Source organism: Crinia signifera, chromosome 7 (genome assembly GCF_055691185.1).
Source record: "Crinia signifera chromosome 7, ASM5569118v1, whole genome shotgun sequence".
Lineage (NCBI taxonomy): Eukaryota > Metazoa > Chordata > Amphibia > Anura > Myobatrachidae > Crinia > Crinia signifera.
The window spans coordinates 128,485,198-128,509,641 of record NC_139223.1 but is presented as its reverse complement, the minus strand read 5'-3'; the positions used below and the strand labels follow the sequence as shown (position 1 = coordinate 128,509,641).

The 24,444-nt window shown below is 46.9% G+C and overlaps 2 protein-coding genes across 3 annotated transcripts in view; both read left to right on the top strand.

Annotated features, from left to right (window-relative positions):
- Positions 1–759: 759 nt before the first annotated feature.
- Positions 760–7,824, top strand: LOC146020559 (tubulin alpha-1A chain-like). The gene is made up of 4 exons (XM_083153772.1): positions 760–1,198; positions 5,622–5,844; positions 5,972–6,120; positions 6,700–7,824. Exons 1-4 carry the CDS (start codon positions 1,196–1,198, stop codon positions 7,678–7,680), a joined length of 1,356 nt encoding a protein of 451 aa, XP_083009898.1. The 5' UTR covers positions 760–1,195; the 3' UTR covers positions 7,681–7,824.
- A 3,907-nt stretch (positions 7,825–11,731) lies between these two features.
- DNAJB2 (DnaJ heat shock protein family (Hsp40) member B2) overlaps positions 11,732–24,444 on the top strand; it is a 45,922-nt gene continuing 33,209 nt past the window's right edge. For both annotated transcript variants that reach the window (XM_083153771.1, XM_083153770.1), the window contains exons 1-3: positions 11,732–11,879; positions 16,589–16,747; positions 22,118–22,198. In XM_083153771.1, coding sequence (XP_083009897.1) covers positions 22,134–22,198 — 65 coding nt within the window. In that variant the 5' untranslated portion in view covers positions 11,732–11,879; positions 16,589–16,747; positions 22,118–22,133. The remainder of the gene's footprint in view (positions 11,880–16,588; positions 16,748–22,117; positions 22,199–24,444) is intronic.

Sequence of the window (24,444 nt, the reverse complement as noted above, 5' to 3'; positions counted from 1 at the left end):
AAACCTCCGGACCGCCAGACCGGACATCAAACTCTGCATTTTGTAGCTTGTAGCCTCCGGTCCGGGGGGTGTCCTGTCCGGGGAGGCTGCCTGTCACACCTGTCACCAGGTAGAGGAGTGGGGGTAGAATAAAGCCTCCCTGTATGGTCCGGGCATGTAGCAAAAACCGGACGGTCCGGACCACCCGGGGAGGCTGTAATCTTCCCTCCCCCATGTACCTGGTGATAGCTATCACAGGGACCCCCCCGGACAAGACACCCCTGGACAGGACACCCCCCGGACCGGACCCTACAAGCTCCGGACTGCAGATTTTGATGTCCTGTCCGGCAGTCCGGGGTTTAGTCCGGTCCGGTTTTTACATAGTCCCCTTAACGTGTGCTGATACCCCTTCTCCTCCATAGCATTTCATACATCTGGCCCAATGGCGGTAGCTGCAGGACCCGATGCAATGCTGCCGATATTGGAACATCGGGCAGCATCGCATCCCCCTTAGAAACCTATAAGGTATGTGGTTGGGATGGGGGCATGGATTAATAATTAAAAAGCAAGCACAAACACCCCAATACAATAAGGCATTATTTTTTTTACCACATAAAATAATGAAATGTATCAGGCACACTATACATCTATTTACAATGTGTCTGTGTGTATCACAGAATATACACACATGCAGCGTCGCTTCCATCTCTCAGGCTTCCCCGTTACAAGATTTCCCTCCCTGCTTTCCTCCATGTGTGTGTGTGTCAGTTGTGATATTTCTGCTCTCCGTTTCCCTCCCTTTCCCCCGGTCACTATTTCCCTCTCTGTCTCCCTCCGTTCTGTGTTTGTGTCGGGGTTACACAGAAGCCATTGTCTCTGTAACACCGGGTAACCGTTGTGTTGTGCTGTCACTGTGGTGCGCAGGCTGGGGGAGGTTGTGTGCATGACATTGTGTCCTGGAGACTAGGAGGAGGTGTCACCTGCCAGACGACAGTGCTCGGGGTTTCCCACCCACCCCTCCTGCGTTACTAAGGGGCTTTTTCTCCCACCCATCCTGCGTTACTAAGGGGGGGTTTCTCTCCCATCCCCTCCTGCGTTACTAAGGACGCTGCAGGCGTTGGCCCTTTATATACAACAAAGGAGAGACGAGTAGGCATTATTATCTCCGTATCCGAGCACCTTACTCTTCGGAACCAGGAGATCTACATCCTACAACATGGTGAGCGAGTGTGACTGCACTGCCCTATTTTCTATATACAATGACTGTACTGTTCTGTCACCGTGTGTTGTATTAGGTGGTGTGTGTGTTTTGTCATATCTTATACATTGTATGACTGTTTTATAGTATGCTGAATATATGCCACTGTACTGTCTGTTTTGTATACACTGCATGACTGTACTGTATTATGATATGGATACTGTAGTGTGTGTATGTGAGCATTTGTATTTGTGTTATGCTAAAAACACTAAAGGGGCAAATTTACTAAGATGAAAGTACCATTTCAGATGGGATGTTGCTATGGGCAACCAATCAGGTACTACCTATTATCTTCTAGAACAGTGATGGCTAACCTTGACACTGCAGCTGTTGTTGAACTACACATCCCAGCATGCCCTGCTACAGTTTTACTATTTGGCCATGCTAAAACTGATGCAGGGCATGCTGGGGTGTGTAGTTCAATAACAGCGGGAGTGGCAAGGTTAGCCATCATTGTTCTAGAATGTGCTAAATGAATCTTATTGGTTGCCGTAGCAACATCTCATCTGAAATAGAACTCCCATCTTAGAAAATGTACCCGTAAGTGACTGTGTGCATGTGTTATATACATAGCTTTATACAAAAAGGCATCTTCAATTACCTGCAAGGTTTACCCTATAGCTAATTGTCATGTAATCACCATGCAGCACAACCAGGGAAAACCATTAAAAAACAAAGCCTTTTCCCCGTACATTAAATTGGGGATTACGTCACAGAATCTCACTGATTCGACATAACTGCAAAATTATAAGGCTTTCCCCACGCTTCAACCTCCAATTGTGATGTTTTCATGCAGACTCTGGGTGACATTTAATAGGATAGATTCAGAAAGTGAGAGATTTGGTAAAAAATCTAAATAAATGTAAAAGCAGCAATTATTTACACTGCAAAACCAGTTTGATTTTCCAGTGTAAGTGATTGCCGCTGTAACTGGAGATTTCTTACTAAATCTCTCACTTTCTGAATCTCTCATCCTATTAAATTTCACCCTTTGTCTCACAGCTCCTGAAGCTGTGAGGAAAAGTACCCCCTTGGGGATGTGCGTGTATTGCTCTTCCTCCTGTGATTAACTGCTAATTTTAGGGTGTGGCATAGGAGGCCGACAGTCGGGATCCCAACAGTCATTAGCCCGACGTCAGGATCCCAACTGCCCAGACTCAGACAGCGGGGGGAGAGCAACAAAGCCCCTTGCAGGCTCGCTGCACTTTCCACGTTGCGCTCACCACGCTGCGGACACAGTGGCTTGCTACGCTCGCCACCTATTCTATTCTCCCTCTATGGGGGTCATGGACCCCCACGAGGGAGAATAACCGGTGGCCGTCAGGACCCCGAGTGTTGGGATTTTAACAGACGACGTCGGTGTAATGACTGTCGGAATCCAGAATGTCGGGCACCCATCCGGCACCCCTAATTTTATATGTCCTGTGTATGTGTCTAGTCTGTGTGTGGCTGCATCGTCCTATTTTATATACATGGTCTGACTACCGTACCTTATTCAGGTCCATATGCAGCTAGTCTGTGTTTGCACAGGGACCAATGGCTTTTTAGTGCATTTCTGTGCGTGTGCATACATACATTCTGTTTGCCAAGTGCACGCACCAACATAGCGGGCGGGGTCGGAGAGGGGTGTGGGGTGTCGGGGTTGGGATCATTTGGTCTAAAGCATGATGGTCGACAGTCCTGGGGAGCTCAGAGGAAATTGGGTCTGACTTGTCCTCAGGACAATTCGGACTAGTGTATGGGGGCCATTACTGTATTGAAATATGCTTTATACTCTGTGTGTGTCTGTATTGTTGTATCTTGTATACATTGTTTGTGAATGTATTGTAAATGTTTATTCTCTGGCTGTTTCCATTTTCTGTCCTGTCTATTCTATTATGTGACCATCAGTCTGCATTGATCTGTCCATGTAATGCACTTTATGAATGCTTACCCACAACCAACTCCACCAGGCAGCAGGGGGCCGTCCAGCACAGGGCAAGGCCTCTCTGCTCACTGGGTCCCTCCCTCCCTCCCCACGGTGCAAACAAAATGTTGTGTCTGCATCTTCAACAGAAATGCTCAGCTGACACCATCAAAGCCTTCCGTTGCTGTCCCTATCGCGCCTTAGACTGTGGACGCTTTTTTTGTAATGCGACCGTAGTTTAAGTGCTCACATGATTTACTGTCATCTGCGGGGCTAGCTGAATTACCCCCTCTGTCTGTATTGTTTTATATAAAATAATAATAATCATCATGAGTTGTATTTCACATGGGATGTTGCTATGGGCAACCAGACAGATATTATCTATTATCTTCTATATAAGAGAAGTAGGGTGACATTTAATAGGAGTCGATTTCTGTTTTTTTGCGATATTTTCACATAAAAATGGGGATTTGTAATTTTTTCGCATTTTTTGGCCAAATCGCACATTTAATAGGGTGCCCAACAGCCCATTTTTTCAAATTTTTTGGCGATAAATCACACTTTCTTAAAGTGCGTTAAAAAATCGCACTTAATTCGCATCCAGATGTTTTTGCACAGAAAATTATACAAATCGCTTATTTAATAGCATGCGCAAACGGAAATCGCATTTTTTTGGTCTATATAATTTGCACTTTTTTCAGACGTGATGTGCGAATGCATGTTTCTGGTTTAAAGATAGAGTAAAAAAAAAAAAAAAAAAAAGAAATAAAAAATCCGGCGTGAGGCCCCCCTCCTGAGCATAACCAGCCCCGGGTCCGGGGCTCCAGGGCTGAAGAGTCCGGGGTCCTGGATCCGAAGAAATCCATGAGGGACCTGTGGAAGGAAGTCCTACTCACCCATGTCCCCTGCGAACATCCCGACATCTTCTCCATCTTCGCCGCCGGTACACAATTGGAATGATAGGCGCAGAGATGTTTCATCTTCCACGCCTCTCATCCAAATGATTCTATTGGCCGCTAGGCGGCCAATCAGGAGCTGCGAAAGTCGCCTCCTGATTGGCCGCTAGGCAGCCAATAGAATCATTTGGATGAGAGGCGCGGAAGATGAAACATCTCTGCGCCTATCATTCCAATTGTGTACCGGAGACGGAGAAGATGTCGGGATGTTCGCAGGGGACCTAGGTGAGTAGGATTTCCTTCCACAGGTCCCCCATGGATTTCTTTGGATCCAGGACCCCGAACTCTTCAGCCCTGGAGCCCCGGACCAGCCCCGAAACCAAGCCACCGGACCGGACCCAGGGACCTACCAACTGGCTCAAGATAGGTAAGTATCAGTATGTGTGTGCTTTGTATGTATTAAAGTTTTATTTTAAATGGGTGCCAGTGTGTTTATTTAACTATTTATTTTACTGTGGAACCAGCAGACCCTTTGATGCCCCGCATGCTGGGACTTGTGGTTCTCCAAGTCCCAGCATGCGGGGGAGGCTTGCTGGGACTCATAGTTCCACGGTATAAGATAATAGTTTTTCATCTATTTTTTTACACCATTTATCAGCTCGATGCACACCGCCCAGGGGGCATCGAGCTGATAAAATCAAGGGGAACCCTATTTGTTTTCCCCCGTGATTTTATGAAACCAGGACCGGCTCTATTAGCCCGGGGCTGGTTATGCTCAGGAGGGGGGACCTCACACCGTTTTTTTTTTTTACCAGAAATCGAAACGTTTGAAATGTGCACATTTTCATGTCTGAAAATGTACACATTTCCATGACTTAAAATTGCCACAAATCACACTTTTTATCCGCTTATGCGCATCCCATTAAATATGCGATTTGCGGCGATATGGTGCTATTTTAAAAAGTGCAAAAAACTCTCATTCTATTAAATGTCACCCCATGTTTCTGATTGGTTGCCCATAGCAACATCCCCTGTGAAATAGAACTCCCATCTTAGTAAATATCCCCCATTATCCTTTATTTATATGGAGCCACAAGGTGTCAGCAGAGCCTTATATCATACATAAATAACAATGAAAGCAAAATAATATAAAAGCGCAAATAAGTATAAATAATTTTAAACCATAGCATTGGAGCAATATATATAACCATTGCTGCGTAAAGTTATAACTGCAAAATCACTGTCACCTGGACCCAGAGGTTCGGCGCTGCTGATGGCAATAGGAATGAGATGATGGTAAAAGTGAGGGAAGGAAATGTACTATTCTCCTTTGAATGTACTGACATGTCATATTTATTTTGTGTCTGACTTTACTGGGTTTATAGGCTATAATATACTGTCCTACTAATTCTATATGTGTGATGTTTTTTCAGTACTGTCATTTCTTTTCTATGTATGATGCACATTGTGTACTGTACTGTCCTATCTACTCTGAGCAAAGGTCATTCAGTACTGTCCTAGACTCTATCCTAACTTATCTATTCTCCATTAAAGTATATATCTCACTATTTACCCCACACAGAGGGAATGCATCTCAGTTCACGTTGGCCAGGCCGGAGTGCAGATTGGCAATGCATGCTGGGAGCTGTACTGCCTGGAACATGGGATTCAGCCAGATGGACAGATGCCCAGTGACAAAACCATCGGTGGAGGAGATGATTCCTTTAACACCTTCTTCAGTGAGACTGGTGCTGGCAAACATGTTCCCCGTGCTGTCTTTGTGGACCTAGAACCCACTGTTATTGGTGAGTACAGTAGATCAACTATTGTTTTGTCAGCGATTGGTTGGTGTAAAATATATCAATAAAGTTATAGATCTTACAGTAGGTTTCTTGACCTCAGACATTCACCTCTGCTATTTCACTCCTACAGATGAAGTGAGAACGGGGACCTACAGACAGCTTTTCCATCCTGAACAACTTATCACTGGAAAGGAAGATGCCGCCAATAACTATGCCCGTGGTCATTACACAATCGGAAAGGAAATCATTGATCTGGTACTGGACAGGATCCGTAAACTGGTGAGTTCACTAACACCCCTTATAAATCACAAAAATAACCTGGGTAATTGGGACCAACCTGGCAATTCGACCTGGATTTTAAGAAGGGTTAAACACAGATCACCCTTTGTATAATTGGCGACCCGTGTTTGGTGTAAAGGGCTGGACCTTGTCATAGCCAGGTCGGACCCGCGTTCCCAGGTCCAACCTGGCATTGCGATCTGAAAGCGGTAAAATATATTCCTATTCAATACAACATATTCTGCTTACCGATGTTAGCAATACAAAGTTTGCTCATCATTATTCTTATATATTGTAGAGGTTGATTAAAGAACGTTTCGCCATGATATTGTTTATCTTGCAGTTTATACTAACCTTTTTTAGATAACTTTTTTTTTTACATGTTTAGTCATATACATAATATTGATACACCAAAATTAAGATGTATCAATCAAGGATTTTTTTTTTATAGAAAACATGAGGACTATTCTGGGTTAATTGGGACTCATAAGATGCATAAATGTTTAGTAATACAGCAGTTGACTTAGTGGCAGGACAGACATATATTATAAGTCTAACTTTTTTTTAATTCTTCCTTAGGCTGATCAGTGCACAGGTCTCCAGGGCTTCCTCATCTTCCACAGTTTTGGTGGTGGCACTGGTTCCGGTTTCACTTCCCTCTTGATGGAACGCCTCTCTGTTGACTATGGCAAGAAGTCCAAACTCGAATTCTCCATCTACCCAGCTCCTCAGATTTCTACAGCTGTGGTTGAACCGTACAATGCTATACTCACTACCCACACCACTCTGGAGCACTCAGATTGTGCTTTCATGGTGGACAATGAAGCCATATATGACATTTGCAGGAGAAACCTGGACATTGAACGCCCAACCTACACTAATCTAAATCGTCTGATTGGTCAGATCGTGTCTTCAATCACAGCCTCCCTCAGGTTTGATGGAGCTCTGAATGTAGACTTGACAGAATTTCAGACCAACCTGGTGCCCTACCCTCGTATTCACTTCCCCCTGGCCACCTATGCCCCTGTTATCTCTGCAGAGAAAGCTTACCATGAGCAGCTCTCTGTGTCAGAGATAACCAATGCTTGCTTTGAGCCAGCTAACCAGATGGTGAAATGTGACCCCAGACATGGTAAATACATGGCTTGTTGCTTGCTGTACCGTGGGGATGTGGTGCCCAAGGATGTCAATGCTGCCATTGCCACCATTAAGACCAAGCGTACTATTCAGTTTGTGGACTGGTGCCCAACAGGTTTTAAGGTTGGTATCAATTACCAACCACCAACTGTGGTTCCTGGTGGAGACCTGGCCAAAGTGCAGCGCGCGGTGTGCATGTTGAGTAATACCACCGCCATTGCCGAGGCCTGGGCTCGATTGGACCACAAGTTTGACCTGATGTATGCCAAGCGTGCCTTTGTGCACTGGTATGTGGGGGAGGGTATGGAGGAGGGAGAGTTCTCTGAGGCTCGGGAGGACATGGCCGCCCTGGAAAAGGATTATGAAGAGGTTGGCACAGACAGTGTGGAAGGAGAGGGAGAAGAAGAGGGAGAAGAGTATTAAATTATTTCACAATAAGCTTGATATATAAGGTATATAAAGTATGCCTAATATTTGTGTCGCATGTTCCCCACCCTTGTCTTGTTGGTACTGTTTATTTGCACATTACACCAAAAACAAGGAAATAAATGTTTCTACTACACTATACCTTATTTGCCTAGTTTTTCCTTTATTTTAAATATAAAACATACTGTGCATCCAAGAAGAATTAAAGTCACTTTAAACTGAATTTATTCATTTAGAAAATTCTTACTACAGTGTTCTACTTAACTTGTAGCTATGAATGACCCAGAGTGATAGTTTCCCTATGCTCCAGTCTAATCTCTATCTAGATAATGCAAGCCAGGTGGTCAACTTGCTTATACCCCTTTCACAGCGCACCTTAAACTCTGCTATTTGCCAGGTTGGTGACTGTTGACCAGGTAGGTCAACTAACCTGCCAACTCAAACCAGGTTATACGAAGGGTTAAACCTGTGTCATCATCTGCATAATTGAAGACCCGTGTTTAACGTGAAAGCACCGGACCCGGCATGTAAAAGAGGTATTAAAATTATGTTGCTTGCTAATATAATAGATAATCAAATTACCGCGTATGCAAGTGGTACGCTGTGCACATGTGCAAGCTGTCCGCCCAAAGGTGATTGACATCCTGCGGGCATTTGGGGGCATTCCCAAATGCCGTCCCTCACGGCCTTCACATTGCCAAGTAAGTTCTGGCTCACTCAGTGTTGCGAGCAGGGGTAAAATCATTAGATGGTGAATGTTCCCCCCCCCCACCCCTCTGTGCGCACGGCTACGTACACAATCGCAGTCATGCACAGGTGCAGGGGGCGTGCGTTTGGCTACCTGCTCGCCTCGCTGGGCTTTTTTTTACCTTTGGACCCAGGCATATGTAACTATATATATTAATGGTCATTTACAAAACACAGAACATCTTCTAGCACTCTGTTTACTAGAAATAGCACTGTCATCTCTGCACTGTAATTCATGTAAACAAAATGGGCCTGGGGCTACATGGGAGAAACGGCAGAGCTGATTAGGTGCGAATTGCCATGTGGACGTGGCCAGGGCCGCCGAGAGGCAGGGGGGGGGGGTACATTTTGCCCGGGCCTGCCAGGGGGGCCCGGGTCCGGACACACACTTTAAAATATATTTTTTGGGCTGCGGGTGCGTCGGGAGGACAAGAACCTGTCCGGCCACCCGCCCGCCCATGTGTCCGGCCACCCGCCCGTCAGCTGTGGCTGCCCCTGCCTTCCCCGTCTGTCCTTCCCCTGCACACGGAGAGACAGACGCTAGAAGTCATAGTTCACCTCTAGCGTCTGACAGGAAGCACAGCTCTGCACTTCCTGGTAACGCTGCAGAGCTGTGCTCCCTGTCAGAGACGCTGGAAGTGAAAAATTACTTCTAGCGTCTGTCTCTCTGTGCGCAGGGGAAGGCAGGGTAAAGCAGGGGGCAGCAGCAGCTGACGGGCGGGTGGCCGGGCACATATTAACCCCTTGGCAACGAGCTAGAACCCCTGGCAATGGAAATAAACCCCCCCTTGGCAACGAGCAAGAACCCCTGGCAAAAAATATTAACCCCTTGGCAACATTTAATAACCCCTTGGCAATGTACATACGTGACGTGGCCTGTGCCATGTGGTCAGTGCTGTTTGAGTGAGGTCAGTGACATGTTGGTATGGACACCTTCACATTATAAGTGCCAATGTCTCTCTATATATGTAAAGATATAAAAATTATATCTCACAATATTGTAACATTTTTATATATATTTTACAGAAATACAGTTTTAAACCCATGATTTATGGCCAACCATGTGGCCATAAATGGCACAAATAAAAACATTTGCTATAAAACATTTGCCAAATCAACCAGTAAAAACATTGGCAACGTTTTCATAGATCTGTCTAATTTGTCGGGAATTGTGAGCTGATATACATCCAGTCTAAATTTGTTATTAAATCTAGGGACTAAACATGCCCCTTCCATAGGAAAATCAGTCCCTGTCCTCAGGACAAGCTCTGCCATTAGGCAGCTGCCTAGGGCTCCAGGATCCAGGGGGCTCTTCTGAGTCAAGGAAGTCTCAAACGGAGGCATCCTTGTTTCACTAATGCAGGCGACTGCTGATCAACTTCTAAGGCACCCACTCCTCACTTTTACCTGAAAGGCTGGTAAGATGGTATTGGTGTATAGGGCGGGGGTGTATACACCCCTCTACTTTTTTAGGGTGCTGACAAACCTTGCATTGGCCCTGTCTGGGCGTCAATAAATGGTATTGCAATATGCAAGTACAATTTCCACCAATAGAATAGAAGTTCTTTATTCGTCTCACAGTGGAGAAATTTGCGTTGTTACAGCAAGGTTCAAAGTGCAGAGAAGAGTAAAATAGCATAGTAAGAACACACAAATGGATGAATATTACCCATTGAGAATAGTCCGTATGATCATGGCTATCAAGGCATCCTCACAATGGGGGTCAATTCAGACCTGAAAACATCATAACAGGCTCACCATCCCCCATAACATCGACTGATTTTTACACTGGGCACAAGTCATCGCAGACTCAGAGTAGCCAGAGACTAAGGGGCCCATTTATCAAGCAATATTTGCGGCTAAATCCCTGAAAACATCAGTTTTCGGGGTTACCCGCAAATATTAAGTAGCACTGAAATGTATTAAAGGGAGGTCTCCCCTGCAGGTTTCTATGGGGGATGCAAAGCTGCCCGATGTATCAACATCGGGCAGCCCGGCATCGCACCCCTGGGCTATCGCCATTCTGATATGGCGATAGCCCATTGTAGCCTATGAGTGCATATCGCACGGCCCGAGCGGCAGCGCGGTCAGTGGGGTCGCGGGGGTCAGCACGTAACCGCGCATGTGCAGACCCCCCGGCTTCCGGCACCGGGTATCACAGGGACAGGCTCCTTTTGGAGCCCTGTCCTTGCGCCCTGACAGGTCATACATTCGGGCGAAATGATCGCATTTTACAATGCGATCCTGGGTAGTAATATTCCCCCCAGATCGCATTGTAAATGTGATCTTGATAAATGTGCCCCTTAAGGTCCATACACACTGGGCGACTATGCCCAGCGTGTATGGACAGTGATGATAGCATTCATCGCTGCAGGGAAAGCCGCTCAGTGTGTACACACTGAGCGACTTTCCCCCTGCCTGGCTTTCGAGGAAGGGGAGGGAGGACGGCATTTCATAGCGGAGCGCTATGCAAAGCCGCCCTTCTGCTGGTATAACCAGCAGATGAATGGATTTCCCGGCGATGTTGCGGGAGCGCGCAGCAGCGCTCATCGCCAGGCCATACACACTGGGTGGCTTTGAGCTAAAAGCCGCTCAAACCTGCTGTTTTGAGCGACTTTCAGCTCAAAGTCGCCCAGCCTTTACACGCTGTGCGATGGAAAAAGGCATATTTGGCCTGGAGCTGACATCACACTCCCTCCCCTAAAATGCTCAGGTACACCTAGCATTTTCCTGGACACTCTCAGTGTTTCCCTAGGCACGCCTGCGTTTTACTTAGCACTCCCACTAAACGGCCAATTTCCAATACCCAAATGCCTTTGCACGGATGGCTCATGCGTACATACAGCGTACCATACCATACGCATTCGCGGTGGTTTGATAATAACCTGTGCTGCAAATTCGCAGCTGTGCAATCGGGTCTGAATCGGGCCCCTAGTCTGCAGCAAAACAATTTGGCTGCATTCTATTTTTTTTTTTTTATAAAACAAGTATATAACAAAGGCAAAATGCACACCCAGGACCACAGCACACGTAATACTAAATATTGTACATGTCTACTAATACCAATTAAATTGCATTCTAAAATATACACAACACGAATAATAAGGCAATGCACACATAATACAGTAACAGGCAATACACACAGACACGTTAGATAATGATGATACACACTGCAGCCTGTATACATACATTCCCCGCACATGTGTCACATGCAGTAATGCTATGAAAAACACATTCCCCGCCCTCTCTCAGAAGCTTGACCAATCAAGGAGCAGATTGTGAGATAGCTCGGCAGATGGAGACTGCTGATTGGTCAGGGTGGGGAATGGATTGTTGGTATTTTCTGGACGTTTCTTCTCAGCTGATAGGGGACTTTACAGAGGAGCTGGTAACACATCAACAACAGGACTGTTCGGGCTGGCTTGGAGACATCAGAAGCAGCAGCGGGAGTGAGTATGGCCTGAACACGGTGGAGACATAAGCTGCCAACAGGGAAATGTGACACAGCATAGGAGACAGTTCTGTAGATGATTCAGCGACCCCAGTCTACGTGCAGTCCGCAGTCATGTATCTGCATGTCATTTCTGAGTCTTATTTAGTTTTAGTTAATGCGATTGTCAGCACCCCTAGCATTTAAGATTTTTTTTTTAAGTTAGCTGCTATGTGACACAATGTAATGCCATGGCCAGGCATGAGTATGACACAAGGTGACGCCTGGTGCTAGTGCAACACAGGTGTAACGGCAGGTGCTAGTGAGATGTGGGGTGAAACCAGGCGTGAGTGCGACGCAAGGTGATGCCAGGCGTGAGTGTGGCACGGGGTGACCCAGGCGAGAGTGTGACAAGTGGTGACGCCATGGTGAGGTTGACACAATGAGACACCAGAAGTGAGTGCGACATGCCGGAAATGTATGACGATAGTGGATTGTGTGACACAAGGTGACCCAGGTGTGAGTGCGACACGGGGTGATGCCAGTTGTGAGTGCAAAGTGGTGATGTCAGGAGGGAGTGTGATGCAGGGTGACAACAGGTTAGAGTGCAACATAGGGTGACACCAGGAGGGAGTGCGGCACATGGTGACCCATGTGTGAGTGTGACATTGGCTGATGCCAGGAGGGAGAGCGGCACATGGTGACCCATGTGTGAGTGTGACATTGGCTGATGCCAGGTGGGAGAGCGGCACATGGTGACCCAAGTGTGAGTGTGACATTGGCTGATTCCAGGAGGGAGAGCGGCACATGGTGACCCATGTGTGAGTGTGAAATTGGCTGATGCCAGGTGGGAGAGCGGCACATGGTGACCCATGTGTGAGTGTGACATTTGCTGATGCCAGGAGGGAGAGCGGGACATGGTGACCCATGTGTGAGTGTGACATTGGCTGATGCCAGGAGTAAGAGCGGCACATGGTGACCCATGTGTGAGTGTGACATTGGCTGATGCCAGGACGGAGAGCGGCACATGGTGACCCATGTGTGAGTGTGACATTGGCTGATGCCAGGAGGGAGAGCGGCACATGGTGACCCATGTGTGAGTGTGACATTGGCTTATGCCAGGAGGGAGAGCGGCACATGGTGACCCATGTGTGAGTGTGACATTGGCTTATGCCAGGAGGGAGAGCGGCACATGGTGACCCATGTGTGAGTGTGACATTGGCTTATGCCAGGAGGGAGAGCGGCACATGGTGACCCATGTGTGAGTGTGACATTGGCTGATGCCAGGACGGAGAGCGGCACATGGTGACCCATGTGTGAGTGTGACATTGGCTGATGCCAGGAGGGAGAGCGGCACATGGTGACCCATGTGTGAGTGTGACATTGGCTGATGCCAGGAGGGAGAGCGGCACATGGTGACCCATGTGTGAGTGTGACATTGGCTGATGCCAGGAGGGAGAGCGGCACATGGTGACCCATGTGTGAGTGTGACATTGGCTGATGCCAGGAGGGAGAGCGGCACATGGTGACCCATGTGTGAGTGTGACATTGGCTGATGCCAGGAGGGAGAGCGGCACATGGTGACCCATGTGTGAGTGTGACATTGGCTGATGCCAGGAGGGAGAGCGGCACATGGTGACCCATGTGTGAGTGTGACATTGGCTGATGCCAGGAGGGAGAGCGGCACATGGTGACCCATGTGTGAGTGTGACATTGGCTGATGCCAGGAGGGAGAGCGGCACATGGTGACCCATGTGTGAGTGTGACATTGGCTGATGCCAGGAGGGAGAGCGGCACATGGTGACCCATGTGTGAGTGTGACATTGGCTGATGCCAGGAGGGAGTGCGACTCAGACATAAAGGGTAATAACAGGAGTGATTTCCTTTGAACTTCCGGAAAAATTATATAGGGAGTTATACAGAGCTGATGTGCGAAATCACAAGGCTTATCCAATGACTGCACATGCGTGAGGCCAAACAGCGACAAAAATCAGTGATGACTTTTTGAAAACCCTGCCGTTTTATGGAGTGTCCAGAAAGATGCAGGCGTGCCCAGGCGTTGTCAGGGAGGGTGTATGATGTCCGCTCTGGCCTCGATCAGCCTGACTGTGTGGGAGAGTTCCGCACACTTGCACAGACTGAGAAATCATCTCATAGTGAGCGAGTTGCATATGGATTTGCAGCAGGCCTGGGATCGTGATATTTTCGCAAGTTATTTGCAGACTTGCACAGGGCAGGTGTTCACCCTGTGTGGGTGGTGGCTACCTACACATGCTCACAGCAGCGGTGAGGCCTTACCAAGATGGGAGTTCTATTAATGATGGGATGTTGCTCGTAGCACCAATCAGACTGTGCTTCTTATGTATTTAGCATCTTCTAGAAGATAATAGAATCTGATTGGTTGCCTATACTAACTTCCCATCTTCAATAGTGCTCCCATCTTAGTAAAGGGGTCTGCGCATGTGTGGTCAGCCCTGACCACCTGCCGGCCCGATGACCGCACTAGTTCTGATTTCTATAATGTTAAAATCTGACCCCATCATCTGCATTTACCAGAAATTAAGATGTATAGGAGCCCATACACGCTCTGTTTTGCTGGTCCGTTTTGTACTTTTAAAGTACACATCGTTTTGGATCACATGCCTTGTGCATGCACTGCGATCCGATACGATGTGTACCTAGTACAAAAAGTATGTGCAGCACATACTTTTTGTACCGTACTATGTGATGCGCGGGAGCGCGCATCGCATAGTACAGAACGGAGCCGGTCCACAACGGACCGAGTATGGGCTCCTTATCAAACAGTTTTTCCAGCCTTTAACTAACTAGTTTTGATGAAACTGTAGCCACTCTTAACTTGTTTCCTATTCTTAGCCGAGAGGAGTGGAGCAGCTGCTCTGAGAGGAGCACGGACCATAAAGGCCTTCTTATGCTGCTAAACATTCACCAATGTTCCTAAGCATAGGACAGTTGTGAAGCCTGGTTATTGGGAGGACTTTTTACCTTCCTGCCAGCATGAACAACGTCCTTCATTCTCCTCTGTCTACAGTTATTTGTCAGGCATTTCTCTCACATAAATGTTGCTCGCTAAGTTTTGTTTGTCTTGCACACATTTTTCTCTAAACTCTACATTCTTTTCTACTTCAACATTCTATTAATAGTTTTTAGATAGTCCGACCAGAGACCACCCCTAGTAGCACCAACAATTATGCAGTTGAACTCACCTAGATGACATTTCTTCTAGATTTATTCAGCATGCTGGATATTAATCGCTGGGCCGTGCATCGCTATCACTATGGTCTCTGAGCGATCTAGTTAGACCGCTTACAAAATGCCCTGAATCACCTCGTGTGTAGGCCCCATTAGATTTAGGTGCGGTATGTTCAAACTGAAATCTAAATTACAGTGTACAGCCGAGAAATGGTGTGAAATCGGCCCAAATCACATTTGTTTGACATCCCATCTGATCCGATGCACGGTCCCGTGCACATCAGAGTTAGAGATCGGACATGCAGGCAGCGGAGAATGGGGTCACTTGCCATACATCACACACAGAAGAACAGCATGTGATGCATCTCATGCAGTCCTGCTGTCCATAAAGGTCCCGGATGGCTCAAGGGAGATGGGATGGCGGGTGGCGACTTCTCACAGTAGTGTACGGGCACCTTAAGAATAAAGCAGCCAGTATTTACTCTACAAAGAAACAAAATAACTACCCCCAAATCTAACTCTCTCTGCACATGTTACATCTGCCTCACCTGCAGTGCAGCATGATTTTTTCCATCTGCAAAAACTGCAGCCTTACTAGCAGGTCTGAATCAGGTATATAGATAGTGGCAGGTTTACAGGGAGCTGAGGGACATGCTTGGCACACATTGCTGCACACCCGCGATGTGTGCTGAGCGATCCATGTGGGCCATGGGGATGACTAGATTTTGTCTTCATGCAGTCAAGATCTAGTCAGGTGAAAGTAGCATGCTGGACTGCACATCGCTGTCACTAGGGGGGGTATACACACGGGGCAATGGAGGTCATCCTGGCTGACCTGCAAAATCTGCAGGTTTGCAGGTCATCTAAACGCCGCCCGCACAAGCGCCCGCCCCCTTCACATGCCGATTTCTCTGTGCACTTGCGAAGGGATGTTTAGCATAAACATCCATTTGCAGCCTTGTGTGCAGAGGCAAAATCATTCGATGGTCACCAACCATTGCATGATTTTGTAAGCGTGTAAGGCACGTCTCTGGTGTCTTAGATCTGCCCCGTCCCTGTACAGGAAGCGAGTGGGCAGCTGACATCAGCTGCGCCCCCTCACCCGCATCACGGCCACATTAGCATGGGAATGCCCAGCGTTTTCATGGAGACACCCATGAAATGCTGGCCGTTCCCATGGGCACTACCCCTTGCCCTTGCTGCTAGGTGGGAACGTGCCAGCGAATAAGCAATTCACAGTGTCCGCTCAAACAAAGTAGCTTCAGATGCGCATAAAAGTTTATGCACAGTTGCTATCCATCACTCCCCTGTGCAAACGCGCAGGGGAGCGAAGGAATCAGAATGAGGGCCAATGTGCTTAATTTCTTAGCGATCTAGTGAGATCGCTTAGAAAATAGCCCTAAATTCGCCTCACGTGTGTGTCTTAAGGGTTATTACTGGATATACTGTAATTGCCAGCATACAGCCAGTAGCTCCCAATTGTCCTACATTCTAACACTTCTCTTTGTTAATGTTTAGGACCTAAGAAGCAGCTGCACTATGGCTTAGTTCTGGTACAGTGACATAATCCTCTTTCAGCCACTGGAAGGCGTCCCTATAACAGTGCAAGCCTCTTTGTGACCGCAAGTGAAATCCGTACAGCATCAGTGTTCTATTGGTAGAGACTTTTAAAAAAGGGTAAGTGTTTCTGAAGTTCCAGTTACCTATCACACTTTCTTCATCCTAAAATACAAAATTGTAAATTATTGCGAAAATGCAAGGTTGTATTAATTTATTGTTTTTAAACATAAGACTAGATGGGCCAAGTGGTTCTTATCTGCCGTCAAATTCTATGCACTAAAGGAATACTATGTGCAAAAATGCCACTACTTTTTTATGATATTTCACACAGAACGCTAGGCTGCGCAGGCAGGCGCATTCGTGATTTTGCTATGGGACCCACAAAGTCCTAGTTACACCCCTGTATGTATATATGTACAGATACATAGGACAATACAGTAGGGGATTAGCATAGTAATCCTATTACTCACTTAATCCTACTAACAGGCCAAGTGAGGAGGGCTCCATTTGTATGTATGTATGTATGCATGCATGCGTGTATGTATTGCATGCATACTCTGTATGTATGTATGTGTGTGTGTGTGTGTGTGTGTGTGTGTGTGTGTGTATGTATATATGTATATATGTGTGTGTGTGTGTGTATATATATATATTATATATAGCGAACAGTGGCAGATTCAGGGGGGGGGCACCTGGGCACGTGCCCCCCCTGTCATTCATTTTGTAGATGAGGACCAGAGCTTTCCAACGAGCCCAGCCCCATGTCTCTAGCCCCCCGGGAACCGGAGATATCGCCTGGCAAAGCTGTAACATTTTTTCCCCATAGGATAATATGGGACCCGTCAATTCCGACCCCCACCCGGTTCCAACGGCTGCCAGTTCCCCCCCTGGCATCACAGGAGCTTGTGGTTGAAGTCATTCACGTCCAAATCGCTGGGCCTTCAATATGATACCATCCGGGTCAATCCGTTCCAGAGATATATGTAAATCGATTTTTTTTTATTTTTGAAATGTGATTTCATGGCTGTTCATGTTCTTTGAGGGCAGATTACTCTGGAACCAAACGTTCCAGTTTCACTGGACCAAAATCATTCAAAGCCCACTCAGAAGTTCTTCAGTATGATACTTGTCTCATGTAAATGGGTCAGTTAGTTCCGAAGATATAGCCAGTTAAATGAGATAACTGGTTAAAGGGGGGGAGGGGTGGTTTTCTCTCCCCCTCACACCAGAAAATGCAGGGACTAGGCTGGTGTAAAAGGGGCCAACCTGGGAACGCATTTTCTGGTGTGAAATGGGTATTATTTCAAATAGCTGGGACCTGCAGTGCTCGGAATACAGCCAGGCTCTGCCACTGTCAGTGGCTATCACTTCTGCCTGGCGGCGGCTGTCCCCCATTTACCACGAGCATGTATTCCCCGTTGGCAATTAGCATGTAATCCCACATGGCAACGAGCATGGAACATCTGGCAATGAGCATGGAACCCTTGGCAATGAGCATGTAGATAAACAGCACTTACTGTATGTAGCATAATTTTTAATAGGCATTATGGTGTTTGGCATAATACATAATGGACATCATGCCGTATAACTTAACATGCAATGGACATTATGGTGTAAATGTTTAATGCGCGCCTTTGGTGGACAATGTCCCTGTTTATGAAGCGTATTGTGAATTTTGTCTTAATCTGTGTGGCATTATGTGAATTCTGGCTCAATCCATGTGGCATTATGTGAATTTTGTCTCAATCCGTGTGGCATTATGTGAATTTTGGCTCAATCCGTGTGGCATTATGTGAATTTTGGCTCAATCCATGTGGCATTATGTGAATTTTGGCTCAATCCATATGGCATCTTATGAATTTGGCTCAATCCGTGTTGCATTATGTGAATTTTGACACAATCCATGTGGCATTATGTGAATTTTGGCTCAATCCATTTGGCATTATGTGAATTTTGGCTCAATCCATTTGGCATTATGTGAATTTTGGCTCAATCCGTGTGTTATTATGTAAATTTTGACACAATCCATGTGGCATTGTTTGAATTTTGGCTCATTTCATTTGGCATCATGTGTAAGGGGCAAGTATAATGGGGTCTAGTATTTTGTTGCATAATGTGTAGAAGTTGTATATGGTGTTGTACACTACACTCAAGGACATGCCCCCTGTTGAGTGGCCACACCCCCTTTTCCAGAGCGCGCCTTAGGCGCGCGCACAACTACATCCTTCACTTTTGTTGCCATGGTGGGCCTGTGCACTTTAAATGCCAGGGCCTATTTTTAATCCCATTGCCACCCTCTCTCTGCCGCTCTCTTAGCATGTACACTGGCACCACTAACACTGGCCCTCCCCCACCTAAACCCTCTTTTATCATGGTGCCCCCCCTGTCATTTTATCCTGGATCCGCCCCTGATAGCGAACAACTGGAACAGAGGTGGCACTCAGCGGGCTTGATAAAGAAAATCTTTTATTCACAGCAAACTGTGTATCTCCAACGTTTCGGAGCAAACGTGCTCCTTTTTCAAGGTGTAAAGGAGCACGTTTTCTCCGAAACGTTGGAGATACCCAGTTTGCTGTTCAAGGTGTAAAGGAGCACGTTTGCTCCGAAACGTTGGAGATACCCAGTTTGCTGTGAATAAAAGATTTTCTTTATCAAGCCCGCTGAGTGCCACCTCTGTTCCAGTTGTTCGCTACAGATTCTTCCAGGAAGGCACCAACGGCAGTTGCTTCTATTTGGATAGGAGTGCCGGGCTGACATCGTTGACTATATAATATATATATATATATATTTTATTAACAGTTTCTTATATAGCGCAGCATATTCCATTGTGCTTTACAAAGAAGACAGTGATACAACAAACAGGGTATTTACAGACAGTCAAAAGATAGGAGGGCCCTGCTTGCATGCTTGCAATCTATAGGGAAATAGGCATTTATACATCAGGATAAATACTGTATTCTTTATTGCATCTAAATAACAAATGTATGATCTGTATTTATGCATGTATGCCATACTTGCCTACTTTTGAAAATGAGTTTCAGGGAGATTGTAGTTGGTAATAGAATTTTGCACAGTGTGTCATGCTCCACCTAAAGGGTGTGGGTACTTATGTAATAGCTGGGCTCCCGTTTTTCTTATGAGACCGCGTCCGCTCGCCACGCTTCGGGCACGGTGGCTCGCTGCGCTCGCCACACTATATAAAATCAACTCCATGCGTAGTTGGATAGTAGGGGTATGAAAAAATGGGGTGCATTTAACATGGGAGCCCAGATGATACATAAGTACCAGGGCGTGTCTAGTTCCATATATGGAGAGATTGTGAAAAGAGATTGTGCACGTGGCACCTAGAAGCGTGGGTGTACTGCTACATCTGAGAGGAATCTTTTTAAATTACTTTTATCCAAATGTAGATGAGCCCCAAAGCAGTTAGTAAGAGACACTATACTTGGTAAAGTGCTGGGAATGGTGCTGATGATTCAATGAGAATGTATCTATCTCTGATTCCTTTTTCCCCGAAAAAATGTTAACAGTGTAATGTGGGCTAGGTGAAATGAGGGAGATTGCTAGACTAATGAGGGAGAGAGGAAAATTGCTGCTATTTCAGGAAGTCTCCTGCAGAAAGCAGGAGGGTAGGCAACTATGATGTATGCCCTGTATGCATGTTTTTTGTGTGTGTAATGTATGTACAGTATGTATATTTATATGTGTGTGTGTGTGTGTGTGTCTGTATGTATGCCTGCTGTGTGTATTGTATGTTGTGTGTGTTGGGTGGAATGTATGCTATGTGTTATTTAGTCTTTAGGGGCCCCCTTTGTCTTAAGAACTCTTCAAGGGCGACTAAAACTTGATCAAAAATATACTATTTTGTTTGGTACTTGTTTCCTAGCACGGCCACAACGATCATGATCGCGGGCATCGGGGGTAAAATCGGGGCCATCGCGGGCATCGCATGCACTAAAAAATCTGCTGCGATGGGCCAGACGCGATGCCCGCGATTTCCCCATAGAGAACAATGTTAAATGCCTCAATTTACCCGCGATGACCCTGATTTCCCATAGGAAACAATGTGAAATGGATCAATTTACCCAAATTATCATAGGGAACAATGGTAAATGGCCCAAAAACACCCCTGAACATTAAAATGTCCCCCCAAAAGTACTAGACGCCACCCCGCGATCAACGTGAACCCGAAGCGTGGCGAGCGCAGCGAGCCCGCGTCCTCCGACATTTTCATACCCCCACTATCCACGTCGGCGTGGAGTTGAGAATAGAATAGTGTGGCGAGCGCAGCGAGCCACCGAGCCCGAAGCGTGGCGAGCGGACGCGGATACCTTCACAGTTATACGCGTCCCCTCGCGGGCTTCCCAGGTGTCCATGGCGACGTGGACACCTGTGAAGCCCGCGAAGGGACGCGTTTACCTGTGAAGGTATCCGCGTCCCCTCGCGGGGCACGCTGCGCTCGCCACGCTTCGGGCTCGGTGGCTCGCTGCGCTCGCCACACTATTCTATTCTCAACTCCACGCCGACGTGGATAGTGGGGGTATGAAAAGGTCGGAGGACGCGTACTGCCGCCCCTCGCGGGCTCGCTGCGCTCGCCATGCTTCGGGTTCACGTTGATCGCGGGGTGGCGTAAACTACTTTTGGGGGGACATTTCACTAGTCAGGGGGGTTTTTTGGGGTTTCTGGCCCATTTACCATTCTTCCCTATGATGATTTGGGTAAATTGACCCATTTAACATTGTTTCCTATGGGAAATCGCGGTCATCGCGGGTAAAGTTACCCATTTAACATTGTTCCCTATGGGGAAATCGCGGCCATCGCGTGTGGACCATTTAAGCATTTTTAGCCGCACACGACGCGACCGACCCGATTTTCACTGTTTTCAATGCATTTCAATGGAAAAATCGGGGGCATCGCGTCGGTCGCATCGCAGGCCACTAAAAATGACCCCCGATGGCCGCGATTTGTGGCCGTGCTAGGAAACAAGTACCTTTTTGTTTCTCCATTAATTGGAACAGGGGTTTTGTCAGAGAAGTTCCCAGTGATGCACCCTGAAGATTTCTCTCTTGCTGTTTTTTGACACTATGTAACTGCACATGGCTTTAATTGTACTATTTTAATATTTTCCTTTTTTAATATAATGAGTATTGGTAGTTCTCACTCATTCATAGAGAAATCTGAGTAGGGTTATATACAGTAGATGTAAGTATTCTAGTAAATTAGGAGAATTATGAGAACATGCTTTCCTGTGACTAATGCCCAGGGATTTCAATGAGTTATAATTCTTTATTCATGTTGTTTCGTTTCTGTTTCCCAAAATAATATGGGTGAAGGGTGGGAAGGATAGGGGAATCCTGGAGACAGTGCCGTGGGTGTTGCTGTCATCTTCTATTCCTGGGAATATATATATTCTCCACCCTACTGCAACAGACAGACCCTACAGGCTGCAGACTAATGTGATAAAATATTCATTGCTCTCCTTCCCAGCGAATTTCACAAAATCATGGCGGACTACTACGATATACTTGGAGTTTCCCGTAATGCCACACAGGATGACATCAAACGAGCGTAAGTAAACTTCACCGTATTTGGATATATTATAAACAGGTTAGCTGCCTCCGAGTCTAGAACAATACAGAGAGCAGATGCCATATACAGATGGTATACGGTCTTTTGGTCGAACACGGGAAGATCGAACGTACTTAGATCGACACCACTTCACAGACACTCCATTGGTCGACAGTTACGTTACATCGAAACATTTTAGGTCAAATGTTACATAAGATCGATATTAACATGATCGCCAAACATAGAACGCCGACCATACCTTACATCGACTAAGCTTACATCGACTTTGACTAGGTCGACAAACGGACGATCGAAATGCATTACATCGAACAGACTTACATCGAATCCATCTAGGTCGAAACACTGAACATCGAACACACAATACATAGACAGTCCTTATATCGACAACTACTTGGTCGATACAACAAAGTTCGAACCGCAATACGTCGAACGTACTTACATCGATAACTATTAGGTCGAAACTCAGAACATTGAAAAACAAAGAATCGACTGTACTTTGATCGACAACAACTAGGTCGATAAACATAACATCGACCCGCATTACATCGAACGCTATTTCATCGACGAGTGAAAGGTCGGCCGTTTATAAGTCAAACTTATTTAGGTCGCCGTACACAAGGTCGACCGTTTATAGCTTAACATCTTACTGTACTGTAGTTGCACCCATTCATGATGGTAATGACACCCTGCTCAATACCCTACATCACCACTCTGTCAACGCTGCACCACTCCTAAATCCACCCATATCTGTCTAAATCTACACGCCGCTATACTCCCGTTGTACAGCACTATTCTAACGTGGCACTACAAGTGCCACAATGACCTGTCACTGCTCAGCGCTGCATACCCAAATTACACCCTCACCCAGGAAGGGCTCCACCCCTGGGATCCCTTCTTCTCCCTTGCTGCACCCTTAAAATACGGCACCCCCATTCCCGGATAAATGCAGACTTCCCAAGCCTCCCCATATAGTCACACAGCCTCCCGCCTACATTCAGTCGCCTAGCTCCACTCTAGCGCATTGCCGGCGCCTATCATCACTGCCGCGCCCAGTAGGCAGCTGCCTAGGGTGCCGCGATCTCGGGGGGCGCTAAAGTCGGCCTTTTCAATATACTAGCATGTCCGTGAGCATCCCTGTTGTACTTAATGCAGCTGGCTGCTGTGGAACCTCTGAGACCTCCCCCACACTTTCCCTAGAGCCATACTTCCCTACTTTGGTGCCTAACATGACTCACACCGGCCCTGGTGGCACCACAAGTGCCACAACGACCTGGCACTGCTCAGCGCCGCACACCCCCATTACACCCTCATCCATGAAGGGCTCCACCCCTGGGATCCCTCCATCTCCCTAGCTGCACCCATAAAATACGGCACCCCCATTCCCGGCTAAATGCAGACTTCCCAAGCCTCCCCATACAGTCACACAGCCTCCCGCCTACATTCAGTCACCTAGCTCCACTCTAGCGTATTGCCGGCGCCTATCATCACTGTGGCACCACAAGTGCCATGATGACCTGCCACTCTTCAGCGCCGCACATGCCCATTAAACCCTCACCCAGGAAGGGCTCCACCCCTGGGATCCCTCCATCTCCCTAGCTGCACCCATAAAATACGGCACCCCCATTCCCGGCTAAATGCAGACTTCCCAAGCCTCCCCATACAGTCACACAGCCTCCCGCCTACATTCAGTCGCCTAGCTCCACTCTAGCGTATTGCCGGCGCCTATCATCACTGTGGCACCACAAGTGCCAGAATGACCTGCCACTCTTCAGCGCCGCACACGCCCTAGCAGTCGACCTATTAATTTTCGACCTTGTGCTTGTCGATGTAAAAGCGGTCGACCAAATTAGGTTCGATCTTTACTTTTCGACCTATTAACAATTCGACCTAATAGCTGTCGTCCTATTAATTTTCGACCTTGTAATTGTAGATGCAAAAGCGGACGACCAATAAAGGTTCGATCTTGTATTCTTCGACCTTGAACCGGTCGACCTATTATTTGTTCGACCTATTTTGGATCGACCTTGTACTGGTCGATCTAATAGGGTTCGACCTATGGATAGTTCGACCTAATACTGTTCGACCTATATACAGGCCGACCTAATTGCGGTCTACCTTTACTCCGTTCGACCTTGCATATTTCGACCTAACTGTGTTCGACCTAATGCTACTGTCTGTCTATAAACTTTCGATAACACCGTTCAGTCGGACCAACGGCTTCGACC

Coding starts and splice junctions, on each gene's coding strand:
- LOC146020559 (XM_083153772.1), top strand. Junction 5,845..5,971: donor CCTAGAACCCACTGTTATTG/GTGAGTACAGTA, acceptor TCACTCCTACAG/ATGAAGTGAGAACGGGGACC. Junction 6,121..6,699: donor TGGACAGGATCCGTAAACTG/GTGAGTTCACTA, acceptor ATTCTTCCTTAG/GCTGATCAGTGCACAGGTCT.